The sequence below is a fragment of the Macrosteles quadrilineatus genome, unplaced genomic scaffold (assembly GCF_028750875.1).
Source record: "Macrosteles quadrilineatus isolate MER2022 unplaced genomic scaffold, UCM_ALF_1.0 Scaffold_1__1_contigs__length_201487025, whole genome shotgun sequence".
NCBI classification, from domain to species: domain Eukaryota; kingdom Metazoa; phylum Arthropoda; class Insecta; order Hemiptera; family Cicadellidae; genus Macrosteles; species Macrosteles quadrilineatus.
Window position 1 is genome coordinate 57074048 of NW_026542594.1, and position 14101 is coordinate 57088148.

Below are 14101 nucleotides of genomic sequence, written 5' to 3' on the forward strand. Positions count from 1 at the left end.
CCTTTACCACTTCCTACGTCGTGGACCTGTTTCCCTCCCTTCCTTTAGAATTTTATTATTGCAGATCCATTAATCTAACTGTCACAAAGGGTTCCCACACTCTGGACTGCTCGCCTTAACTACTTCCTTCACCACTTCCTACGTCGTGGACCTGTTTCCCTCCCTTCCTTTAGCATTTCATTATTGCAGATACATTAATCTCACTGTTACAACGGGTTCCCACACTCCGGACTGCTCGCCTTGACTACTTCCTTCATCACTTCCTACGTCGTGGACCTGTTTCCCTCCCGTCCTTTAGCATTTTATTATTGCAGATCCATTAATCTAACTGTCACAAAGTGTTCCCACACTCCGGACTGCTCGCCTTGACTACTTCCTTCACCACTTCCTATGTCGTGGACCTGTTTCCTTCCCTTCCTTTAGAATTTTATTATTGCAGATCCATTAATCTAACTGTCACAAAGGGTTCCCACACTCCGGACTGCTCGCCTTAACTACTTCCTTCACTACTTCTACGTCGTGGACCTGTTTCCCTCCTTTCCTTTAGAATTTTTTATTACAGATCCATTAATCTAACTGTCACAACGGGTTCCCACACTCCGGACTGCTCGCCTTGACTACTTCCTTCACCACTTCCTACGTCATGGACCTGTTTCCCTCCCATCCTTTAGCATTTTATTATTGCAGATCCATTAATCTAACTGTCACAAAGGGTTCCCACACTCCGGACTGCTCGCCTTGACTACTTCCTTCACCACTTCCTACGTCATGGACCTGTTTCCCTCCCATCCTTTAGCATTTTATTATTGCAGATCCATTAATCTAACTGTCACAAAGGGTTCCCACACTCCGGACTGCTCGCCTTGACTACTTCCTTCACCACTTCCTATGTCGTGGACCTGTTTCCTTCCCTTCCTTTAGAATTTTATTATTGCAGATCCATTAATCTAACTGTCACAACGGGTTCCCACACTCCGGACTGCTCGCCTTGACTACTTCCTTCATCACTTCCTACGTCGTGGACCTGTTTCCCTCCTCCCTTTGGCATTTTATTATTGCAGATCCATTAATCTAACTGTCACAAAGGGTTCCCACACTCCGGACTGCTTGCCTTGACTACTTCCTTTACCACTTCCTACGTCGTGGACCTGTTTCCCTCCCTTCCTTTAGAATTTTATTATTGCAGATCCATTAATCTAACTGTCACAAAGGGTTCCCACACTCTGGACTGCTCGCCTTAACTACTTCCTTCACCACTTCCTACGTCGTGGACCTGTTTCCCTCCCTTCCTTTAGCATTTCATTATTGCAGATACATTAATCTCACTGTTACAACGGGTTCCCACACTCCGGACTGCTCGCCTTGACTACTTCCTTCATCACTTCCTACGTCGTGGACCTGTTTCCCTCCCGTCCTTTAGCATTTTATTATTGCAGATCCATTAATCTAACTGTCACAAAGTGTTCCCACACTCCGGACTGCTCGCCTTGACTACTTCCTTCACCACTTCCTATGTCGTGGACCTGTTTCCTTCCCTTCCTTTAGAATTTTATTATTGCAGATCCATTAATCTAACTGTCACAAAGGGTTCCCACACTCCGGACTGCTCGCCTTAACTACTTCCTTCACTACTTCTACGTCGTGGACCTGTTTCCCTCCCTTCCTTTAGAATTTTTTATTACAGATCCATTAATCTAACTGTCACAACGGGTTCCCACACTCCGGACTGCTCGCCTTGACTACTTCCTTCACCACTTCCTACGTCGTGGACCTGTTGCCCTCCCTTCCTTTAGCATTTTATTATTGCAGACCCATTAATCTAACTGTCACAAAGGCTTTCCACACTCCGAAGCGTTCGCCTTGACTACTTCCTTCACTACTACTTCCTACATCGTAGACCTGTTTCCCTCTCTTTCCATAGCATTTAAGTATTATAGTGATATATTAATTTAACAGTCACAAAGTGTTTCCACACTCCGCACTGCTCACCTTTCCGCTTTCTTTACCACTCTCTACGTCGTGGACCTGTTTTCCCCCCCCCCCTTCGCATAGCATTTTAGTATTACTAACATCTTTGAATATTTAATATTCAATGCCAACATTAAATTGAATAATGTAAAAAGCTGCTTTGTTCTAAATATATACATATATATTTTTAGTTTAAAGGTGAATTTTAATACTGAACATAAACGGTATATAACTGCCGATTAATATTGTAAAGTTCAATTTATTATTCAAAAAGTTGTGAAATTTAATTAACTTAAACAACATTATTCTGAAACCTGTGAAATTATAATGATATATATTCATAGACGCCAAACTGTTTACTCCATGAATGAAAGAGCTTAGAGTAAATGTCGTTCTCTCTGTCTTAAGTAGACAGCAAAATTGTTGGTCGCAAAACGTAAACAAATAAAAAGAAGAAGAAGGTAGCTCCTAATGTTATTCTTATGGGACAAATTTAAAAATGTTTTTTAAGGGTTTTATAATTACTACTGAGCGGAATCGTCTAGAATTTTAATGAGGTCTTCCCACTGGTGTCATAATTACCTGTGCAAAATTTGAAAGCTGTAAGTGCGACGGTTCTTGAGTTTTTGGTGCGAACACACGGACTCACAGACAACTTTTCTCCGACTCCGCTATACACGATACATAGATTCGTTCACTTCGTTCACTCATCTACTAGGATCAATGGTGATGGTGAGGTGGTGGCTGACAGCTATTTTGATGACACTGTTGCTGCCTTGACTGTGGCCACCATGACCTTGCTTTGGGCTTGGAGATGGACGTCAATGGACCTCGCAGTTTCCCACTTGTGAAGTGTCGGTTGTCATCTCTGATGATCGCCCGCTGATTAGGATGGAAGTTGGAGGCTTGTGATCTCCATTGCTGATCCACTGATCTCCCTAAGTTGGTAGCGTTGACAGAATGAGGTGTAGACATATCTCCGTAGTTGCTGACGGTGAGGTGACAGTGTGAACGTAGAGTTGGACTGTGATTTGTTTTAACTTTTCCAGAAGCGACCCATCCAAGAGATGTCTTCTGAAGAAGTGGTCCATTTTGGTGCAGCCTCATTTGTCCTATGTTCAAGAGATGGAAAAATAGTTCGGCCCCGATAAGCATGTCGATCGGACCAGGTGTGTTGAATTGAAAGTCTGCTAAGTTTAATGATGGTGGTATCTGCCAGTTGTCCGTGTTCATCTCTACACGTGGTAGGTGATGGGTGATTTTTGGAATTACTAGGCAGTCTATTGAAGTCTTGTAAGCTGTGTGTTGAGAATGAAGTTTGCAGACGACAGAGCTAGAAGTGTTCGCCTGTTGTTCACTAATCCCACTTACTATGGTAGACGTATTGTGTTTGTATAATCTTAACTTATTAATCTTAACTTATTGGCCATGTTCTCTGTTATAAAGTTAGATTGTGACACTGAATCTAAAAGAACTCTGCATTGATGCTTGTTGCCTTGATTGTCTTCTACGTCGACCAATGTAGTGGGTAGTACTACTTGAAGGTTTTCGCATTGAGATGCAAGTGTTGTTGTCATGAAAGATGTACTATGATTGGTTGGTTGTTCTGTAGATTGGTCGATGATGTGAGGATTTTCAGTGTCCGATTCAAAATGTAACATTGTGTTGTGTTTATTGTTACACACTTTGCAGGCTCCAGCTTGACAGTCTTTAATTTTGTGTGATTTTGAGAAGCAATTTATGCACATACCTAGCTCCTTGATACTGGAATACCGGTCTGTGGGCGTCAGTGATTTGAACTTATTACATTGAAATATCTTGTGATTTCCATTGCAATATGGACATGTTACACTACTGCTGCTGGTAACTAGAGTAGGGTGATGTCTGAAGTAAAGTAGCGTTTGGTTGCTATTACTATGTGGACTACCACTTGATTGCTTACTATGACTATTGCTTATGATGTTATGTCTATTGTGATGTAGACTTTTGTTGCTAGGACTAGTTGATTGATCGCTATGATTCAAGTCGATTGCTTCTAATGTTTGACATCTAGATTTTAGGAATGTGATGAAATTTGAGAATGTTGGTACATCTGACGATACAATTTGGCTCTCCCACAGTCTAAGTGTAGGGTGGTCAAGCTTCTTGGTCAATGTGAATATCAACAAAGTATCCCAACTTTGCACTGGTTGACCTAGGTTTTCTAGAGCACGTAAATGCTTGTTTACAGAATCGATTAATGATCTTAACTCTAATCCAGATTCCCTTTCAATTTTGTTGATGTTGTATAGAGAAGCTATGTGATTGCTGATGAGGATTCTTTTATTTTCAAATCGTTCCTTAAGTAGGGACCAAGCAGTCGTGTAGTTTACTGAGGTAATTTCTAAGGATTCTATGACGCTGATAGCTGGACCGTGAAGTGACGTTTTGAGGTAATGAAACTTTTGTGTGTCTGTTAGTGAGGTGTTGTCATGGACGAGAGAATAAAATATTTCTTGGAACGATGTCCACTCCTCGTATTTCCCACCAAATGTAGGGAGTTTTATAGTAGGCAATTTGACACTAATTGAAGAGTTATTAGAAACTTCCGAGCTAGATGGGGTTGAAATTGGTTGGATGTCAGTGAGGAGAGCTTCTGCTTGGGCAATCAATTCAAAATAAATGTTTTCAAACGATTCCCTTTCAGCTTCGTGATCTGATTCAGTATCAAGAAGTTCTATGTCTCCTTGTATCCGTTCAAATTCTTGTACAAGTGGTTGAAATAGGGCTAGTCTACTTTTTAATTGGGACACGTCATTATCTACTATTGTATCTACATACTTTTTAAATCTAGTAAGTTTGGCTTTGGTCTGTCCTCGCTTTTGGCATAATGTTTTTAATTGCTGTTCTGTCATCTTCTTTGTGTGCAAAGAGGCTTGTAAAAGGATGAATGCTGTTTGAAACTGAACGTGGTGAGGTTGATAATGACTTACGGTGCTGCAGCTGTGTTAATCCAATCACTGGACACTAAGTCACTAGTCACTGAGGCACTTGAAGACGAACTGAAGACGGCACTGAAGTCGCGACGGTTCGACACGTTCCGACGACGAAACTATGCGTACGTTACGATTGTTCCACGCGATCACTGATAAATAATCCGGCTCGAAGGACCATGTTGCGGCGCGTGATGCGCCAATGTTTTGGTAAATAATAAAAAAACTAACACTTTAAAAACGAACTATGAATTTATTGATGTATAAATGAACAAATGATATTAGTGGACTGTATAATTGAACTGTAATGAATAAATTGCTATAATGAACTAATGCGAATGTACTATTGATGAACTAAACTAATGAAATACGTGGAGGGAACTGCCTCACACGTCCTATCCCAAGCTATGGTAAACGAACAATGTCGCTCGATGATACCCTGACAAAAGACTCCTCCCTCACTCAGTATGTGGTTACAGATTTCTAAGAACTGGTGAGGAAGGGTCCGTCCTTTCGCAGAAGGACGATGTTTATGACTGTGTTTAACGCCGACAAGTGACATGAATAGCAGGAAGTACGTTAGAATTTAACAACACATGTGATATGAATTGGTTAACTATTTACTTACAATATTACTTACACTAAGAACATAAATAAAACAATTAACAATCATGATACTAAACAGGCAGGATAACCTCATTTCTCTTTCTAGTATTATACGAATGAGCTGGGGACTTAAAATTGATAGTTGTTCAATTCTTTGCAATGAGAGTAGTTTCAATAATATATTGCCCGTAAACAGTTAAAATATTTAGATTTTTGAAATGTTCTTTTGCTGGTGCATCATACTCTAACTTAAGCATGATCCTGATTGCTCGTTTTTGCTGTTTTAATATTTTTTCCAAATTTAAATTTTTTGTCCAGCCATACTGTGATGGCTGATGTAAAATGGAAAATGCTCTACTTTAAAATCAGTTGTGCATCTTTAAAACTCTGGGGGTCGCACCCAAAAAGTTGTGATACTGGTCGCACTGTATCAGATTGATACTTTTATACAAGGCTAGTAAGAAATATTTTTACATTAAATACTTGAGAACTGAATACTTTTGAGTTTGATGTCATTTAATAGCTTTGTAATTAATAATACATTTGAGAACCTTTTTTTAAATCTAATATATAAAATTCTCGTGTCACAGTGTTTGTCTGCAAACTCCTCCGGAACGACTTCACCGGTCGTTATGAAATTTGGTGTGTAAATTCTGTAGGTATGCGAATCGGACGTAAACTATTTCCCGTTTCGAAATTCTTAAAAGGGCTCCGCCCCAGTGGCTCTGGAGTTTCCCATGTTAACCTTATGAGAAATGGAATTAATGAATCTTAACAGCTGTTTCAATTAAACAAGTTGGTTATGTTCTATGATGTTCAATAGCATTAAAGTTACAAGGATTACCAACAGGGTGCAGCACTATTATTTCTTTTACATTTATGACAACAGCTAATTTGCAACCAAAAGGTGAGTGAGCGTAGCGAACGAACTTCAACCTGGAGGCGAGTGAGCGTAGCGAACGAGCAAACCTGAAGGCAAGTGAGCGCAGCGAACGAGCTCCAACCTAAAGGTGAGTGAGCGTAGTGAACGAGCTCCAACCCAAAGGTGAGTGAGCGTAGCGAACGAACTTCAACCAGGACGTGATTGAGCGATGCGAACGAGATCATCTTGAAAATTAAACGTAACGGTACTTTCTTTCCATCGGTCTGTCTTAGGGGAAACCTATAACTTAGGCGATACGAAGTTCGCCGGGTCAGCTAGTGTATATATAAAAACCTTGCATGATGCTGTGTTTTACCATAGACAAATAGAATAAATATAGACCGTCAGCTGTGCTGCGGTTAGCATAAGTTCTGGCGTCCACCACTAGGTTTACCGCGTAGTTACAGCACACACCGCTGCAGCGTCACCTGCTGGTCACATACGGCTCCTGCGCTCCTCACCTGCAGCGGTGTGCGCCGTAACTACACGGCAAACCTAGCGGTAGGCTCCGGAACCATCCTTTGACAGTCTATATTTATTCTTTTGTCTATGGTTTTACCAATAACGGGAAAGGTCTCAGTGTATCAAAGTGATGCATAGTTTGTAAAATGAGAAAAAACATCCATACATTTTGACAATTCATATATAGTAACTAAAAAGCAGTACTTTTATGCAAATCACACTATATCAAAGGGGTACAAAGTTTGTAAAATAAGGAAAAAAACATTGATACATTTGAACAATTCATGTATTATTGTAAATAAAAAGCAGTACATGTATAAAAATAGACTTTAAAATACTAATAATTTCAATATTGGGTAGGGTCGCACTGTATCAAAGTGATACAATGACCTTGGGAGTGCCAAGAGTTAACCTGCCAAACCGATTACACCACTGATCGATATTAGCTTTGGGGTTTTGTTCCTGTTCAAAATTGGAAGTAGGTAGTAGTTGGTACTTGCCACAAAATGGTGGTGATAAAAGAAGCCTTTGTATCAATTTGATCAGGTGCGACTGTCCGAGGGTTAAAAGTATACTGTATGACAGAAAACAGTATTTGACTTCAGCACACTCTGATGGGAGACCAATTTTAAAATGTTTTTAGTTCCAAACAGCTAGCTTCAACATTAACATAATAACAGTTAACATAACTAGGATGTCTAATTGTCTACACATTAAAATAGTGTATCATCTACAAAGTGTTATTCTTATCAGCTAAAAAGTGGTTGCCTTGTATCAGATAAACATTTGTGGGAAGTTATTTTAATGCCAAACAGCCTTACATTTTAAAAGATAATTGATTATTATATTCTTGCTGTAATATTTTAGTAAAACCATTGTAAAACTATGCACTCAAACTCATATGAAACCGAGGTAGGAACAGTTTTACCTTGCAGCTGCAGTTGAGCAAGAGCGGAGTCAGGCCCAGCAACGTGTGGCTCTGGTGGAGCAAGACTGGAGTATGCGTCTGCAGCAGAGAGAGTCAGAGCACTGCAGGGCGGAGCAGGTGTACAGGGAGAGAGTGCAAACCTTACAAACTGCTCTGGAGTCAACCAACACTCAGACTGAGGTGGAGCGAACCAAGTGGGCAGAGGAGAGAGCTAGCATCGTAGCCAATGCCACAGCGAAAGAGGTTTGAAAACCACACCATAGTACCGCTAATCCCAGGGACCAGACCCTGTTCAGATTACCAAATTGTTTGGAAATGCCGCAATTGAATTCAAATTTAAAAAAAATATTTTTATGTGTGTAAATGACCACTACTTTCCCTGCAATCAAAGTAACATAACATGATCGTTTTCTGTGGTAATCGTGACACCATCTGTTATTGTAGCAACACCCATCTCCTGATATTGTGTTCTTTTTACCACACAACGACCTTAAAATAGAACCAACAGAACATTGTTCGTAAATGGATGCTCGCTGTAGTTATTTATTCAACTTTTTTATGTTTCACACAAAATTAACGTGCAATTCACAAACTTTTCTTGGCCATAAAATTCTCGTACAATTTCCAGTTTCCCAGTCGCCAGGCCACTATGGTTGGTATTCAGAATACAAAGTGTTGTTTTAACTTTATGCAAACAAGCAGTAGTAACATTTTGGCGAATTTCCCATATAGGGAATAAGCTATTACCGTAGTACTCATGGTAAGACCTGGACCCGGGACCGATATAATTTTTCGTTTTGAGGTCCCTAGAGGCCAAAAACACCATCCGTTCAAATTCATATATATATATTGAATTATTGTAATAAATAAAGTACAACTGAGCACCCTGAATATTATATTTCAGTGACATGTTTCGGACATAGTACCCATGAACTTTTGAGAAAACTTCAAGTCACACCCCCATAAACCATATACTTAAAATGTTCGTCATGACGAGAAGCCTTGCGCAAAACTATCCATTATTTCATAAATTGCCCTTTAAGGTCGTAATTCCTTTCTAAAGGGAACTTTCCATATAACCTAATGTTAAAAATACCTCAGCTGTACTTATTTGTTTGTATTACTGTATTCTGTTTTGTTTATTTTTAGCTTAACTGAATGAATCAATAATTTTATTAATACTTATGAAGTCAAACGGGGCGAAGCCCATGGGTAATAGCTAGTAACAAATACTTAACTTTTGTTTATATTGTTTGTTTGTATATAAATAAACATAATTTAGATTATACAGATGATTTATAGAATTAGACAGGATTTGGACAGCTTTTTGTTACTGATTAGTCCAGCATCTATAGGGGGTTGAGTATGCACTGAAAGTGTAACTCTTTTTGACTTTTGATTGTTGTTGGGGGCATTTTGGAGATGACAAAAACCGATGTTGTCAACCTCCTAGCAGGTGAACAACTTGGGGGGGGAGGGTGCTCTGAGACGTGTTCTAGAAAATCGCTTAAATCTCATGAACTAGACACGATAGAAACAAGTTCCAAACAGCATTGTATTACCAACTTCATCTGCTTTAAAAAAGTATCCAGAAAAAGTCCAGTATCTATGATATTAGTTGAGTTATTTAGCAATTTATTTAAAATTTTGAATAAAAACCCCTAAAAAACGTTAAGTTATCCATTAAAACCCCTTTAAAACAACAAAAAGTACAGTTTTTCATCGTGCATAATGTGTTTTACACGCTAAAGTGAATTTATATGGTAATTATAGCGAAATATTACAAGGTTATGAGAGGTTTCCGATGAAGCGGCACGGTGACGTGGATGATGCCGCTGCGCGGCAGAAATCAACGTGAAGTACAGACTTGTAAAAATTGGGTATGTACCAAAAGTGTAACGCATTTTGACTTTTGATTGTTGTTTTTTGGGGCCACCTTGGAGATGACAAAAACCTATGTTGTCGCCATTCCAGCAGGTACACAACTTGGTGGGAGGGGGGGGGGGAGTAGCATTGAGGCGCGTTCTAGAACATCGCTCATATCTCGTGAACTAGATACGATAGAAACCTGTTTAAAACGACATTGTATTACAAACCGCATCTGCTTTAAATATGATACAATGAAAAATCCCATATCAATGATAATAATTGAGTTATTTAACATTTTATTTGAAATTACAAATTTAAAGTCAAAATACCGTTTATCTACCTATATAACTCTCATAAAACAATGAATAGTACTGTGTTTGGAGTGCATTCTATGTTCAACACACGAATTAAAAAAATTTAAGTGGACTGTACTTTCCTTAAAATAATATGTACGGAGTTTTCAGTTTGCGAGTAAATAATTATAAGCTGTTTTTAACCCTAGGCGATTTTAAATATAAAATTTAAACAAAAATCTAGGTACAACTACCATAGAAAATGCTTCAGTTTGAAATGTATACGGTTTGTATTAAAATAATATTAAAATAGACTTGGAAATGCTGTACTTCATTTTAAAACATAACTACCATATAAACTACACATAAGAAAACAACGGATACTATTTCGGTAATCTTGTTTGTAACGGTCTTAATGATGAGGATTTCTACAATTTTTAAAACATTTGCAGTAAGAGCAGCAGGATTAAGAAGAAAAGGAAGCACCTACAATGACAGCCACTATATAGAAATCACAACTAATCCATATGCCGTCAAGGACATTAGTAAAATGCCTTGCACACCGGACAGCTTCAAATTACACCTGTTACGGTGTAGTGCCCAACTATATTTCTGGGAAAAGTCCTTGACAGCAGAAATAGAGCCTTTCGATCTATTCCAGTACGGATTTTTCAAAGACAGCTCAGGAAAATTGCGCCTTCTTCTTATGACCCTGCCCCCGGCTCATACAAATTTGCTAAAGCCATGTATATGCAAGACTTGTTCTAAATCAACTTGTAGCTGCTTTTCAAACAAGTCATCCTGCTGCTCCTACTGAAAATGTTTTAAAAATTGTAGAAATCCTCATCATTAAGATCGTTTCAAACAAGAAGACCGAAATAGTATCCATTGTTTTCTTATGTGCAGTTTACATGGTAGTTAAGTTTTAAAATGAAGTACAGAATTTCCAAGTCTGTTTTAATATTCTTTTAATAAAAACCGTATACATTTCAAACTGAAGCATTTTCTTTGGTAGTTGTACCTAGATTTTTGTTTAAATTTTATATTTAAAATCGCCTAGGGTTAAAAACAGCTTATAATTATTTTCTCGCAAACTGAGAACTCCGTACATATTATTTTAAGGAAAGTACAGTCCACTTAAATTTTTTTAATTCGTGTGTTGAACATAGAATGCACTCCAAACACAGTACTATTCATTGTTTTATGAGAGTTGTATAGGTAGATAAACGGTATTTTGACTTTAAAATTGGTAATTTCAAATAAAATGTTAAATAACTCAATTATTATCATTGATATGGGATTTTTCATTGCATCATATTTAAAGCAGATGCGGTTTGTAATACAATGTCGTTTTAAACAGGTTTCTATCGTATCTAGTTCACGAGATATGAGCGATGTTCTAGAACGCGCCTCAACGCTACTCCCCCCCCCCCTCCCACCAAGTTGTGCACCTGCTGGAATGGCGACAACATAGGTTTTTGTCATCTCCAAGGTGCCCCCAACAACAATCAAAAGTCAAAATCCGTTACACTTTCGGTACATACCCAATTTTTACAAGTCTGTACTACACGCTGATTTCTGCCGTGCAGCGGCATCATCCACGTCACCGTGCCGCTCCATCGGAAACCTCTCATAACCTTGTAATATTTCGATATAATTACCATACAAATTCACTTTAGCGTGTAAAACATATTATGCACAATGAAAAACTGTACTATTTGTTGTTTTAAAGGGGTTTTAATGGATAATTTAACGTTTTTAGGGGTTTTTATTCAAAATTTTAAATAAATTGCTTAATAACTCATTTAATATCATAGATACTGGAATTTTTCTGGATACTTTTTTAAAGCAGATGAAGTTGGTAATACAATGCCGTTTAGAACTTGTTTCTATCGTGTCTAGTTCACGAGATATAAGCGATTTTCTAGAACGCGTCTCAGAGCATCTTCCCCCCCAAGTTGTGCACCTGCTGGGAGGGCGACAACATTGGGTTTTGTCGTCTCCAAGATGCCCCCAACAACAATCAAAAGTCAAAAAGAGTTACACTTTCAGTGCATACTCAACCCCCCATAGATGCTGGACTAGATGATTTAATTCAAAAATTTGGTCAAAGATTGGGTTTCTTGAAGGAATTTGGCTATTAAAAATATGTATTGGAATTTTTTAGATTTTCTTCGTATATGAAGTATTTTTCAGTTGAATCCATTCAATTTCCTTTGTTTAAAACTTTTAGAATTTTCATGTTGTTTTTTAAATTTGTGTAATTGTGGTTGGTCGATAAAAGGTGTTCAGCAAAGTTTGATTTCATGGATGTTCTGTTGTTACTCTTAAGAGCTTGAATGTGCTCTTTGAATCTAGATTTAAAAGAGCGTCCTGTCTGACCAATGTAGAAGTGTTCACAATCAGTGCAGTTAATTTTGTATATGCCAGATTTGTCGTAGATGTCTTGATGTTCTTTATTTGTAGTAATGCTATTTGTTATCATATTGAAAGCGTTATTTTTTGTTTTAAAATTAATTTTTTATTTAATATATCAGCAGCCCTATTACGTGAACACCTAAATTAAATCATATACCATAACTTGAGCAAAATATGGGGTATAAATAAGGCTTTCCCATTTTTGACCCTAAAAACAAAAAAAAATCAATTTCTTTGTAAACCGTTTTGTAGACATATGGTCAAAAAACACTCTTTACCTCCCCCGTAGCAGTAAACCTAAGCACTTGTTAAATCTAATGTTATTTAAATTGAGAATAAATATGTCTTATTTATGGAAATATTTTAGTAATAATGTAATCAGACAAGTTGAAATTCGCTTAGTGTGCAGGTTTGCTGCGGCGGGGGTATTTTTAAAGTTAACATAACTTTATCTTACACATGCATAACCTTCTATGTTTACATGCTTTTGTTGAAGTGTTTATGTTGTTATCAGGAATTAGTCATGAATGCAAGCTTGTTCTGTTCAAAATTGAACTTTTATAAGTGGAGTTTTGAATTCTTAAAATATGACTTTATAAACACAGAGTCGACTGTCAACTGTATGAACATTTCAGTCGTACAAGATGATGTTGCTCACTGAGAAGGTAGAACATTTGAAGGAAGAGAAAGCAAGTCTAGACAACCAGCTGTCCACAGCCATCACCACCAACCAGCAACTACAGAGGGACAACTCCTCTCTCATGGCCGACCTGGCAGACCTCCGGCGGAAACTCTCTGCTGTACAGGAGGTTAATGAATTACTAAGTTTTGTTTCTAGTTTATTTAAAGTTCTTTTACATCAGTGACCAGAGTTGCATTATGTGCTCCCTTTCTGTATGTTGAATAGGAAGTAGTCATCTTTAGGTCCCTACAATGTTTTGCATCGCTCCCATAACATGAGACTTGTTTTGGCGGAAACTGACAACTTATCACATGACGACGCCAAAGAAGCAAGCACCTTTAGTCAAAGGGTACCCTTTGACTATATTAGGACTGGAGACGGAATAAAAAAGGTACGTAACCTATCATATCAAAGAAGATATTCTCCAATTGTGTTCTTACTTTTTAAATTGGTCATTAAAACCAATGCTCTTATTGAAGCTGGGAGACAGATTCCTATTCTGCAGTCATTTTATGCCAAAAAGAAACTATGATACTGAGACAATGGTCCATTATTGGGGTTATTTAACTGTCAACCCCACTATTGTGATTTATAAACAATTTTTTTTAACAGTTATCGTACTGTAAATAAATGCTGTATCTTTTGAAGAGTGCCAAGTCTAAAATGTTAAGAGAAAAGAGGCTGATAAGATTGAGTTTTTTCAAATTATTTCTACATTATTTTCTGAAGATTGTTGTATTAAAATTAACATTCCTGAATACTTTTTAGCAAATTTTCCATATTCTGTTGCCACAATGTTTAACGCTGTGTAACGTGTGTTAAACTCATGATGTTTTGAAGTTTAAGAATGCAATGTTACATGTCATTTATAGCATATTTACTACATTCATTCATTTAGTTATATAATTTTAACTCTTTGATTATACCAATATTTGCCATATAGCCTATTTAACTAAATTGTCAGAAAATGTATAGCAAATT

At 37.7% G+C, this 14101-nt stretch overlaps 1 protein-coding gene across 1 annotated transcript in view; it reads left to right on the forward strand.

Annotated features, from left to right (window-relative positions):
* The window catches only part of LOC128997255 (leucine-rich repeat-containing protein 45-like), a 79712-nt gene that overhangs the window by 50950 nt on the left and 14661 nt on the right, over nucleotides 1-14101 (forward strand). Inside the window, exons 9-10 of the mRNA XM_054422872.1 lie at nucleotides 7866-8101; nucleotides 13074-13247. Of these exons, the coding sequence (XP_054278847.1) occupies nucleotides 7866-8101; nucleotides 13074-13247 (410 nt within the window). The remainder of the gene's footprint in view (nucleotides 1-7865; nucleotides 8102-13073; nucleotides 13248-14101) is intronic.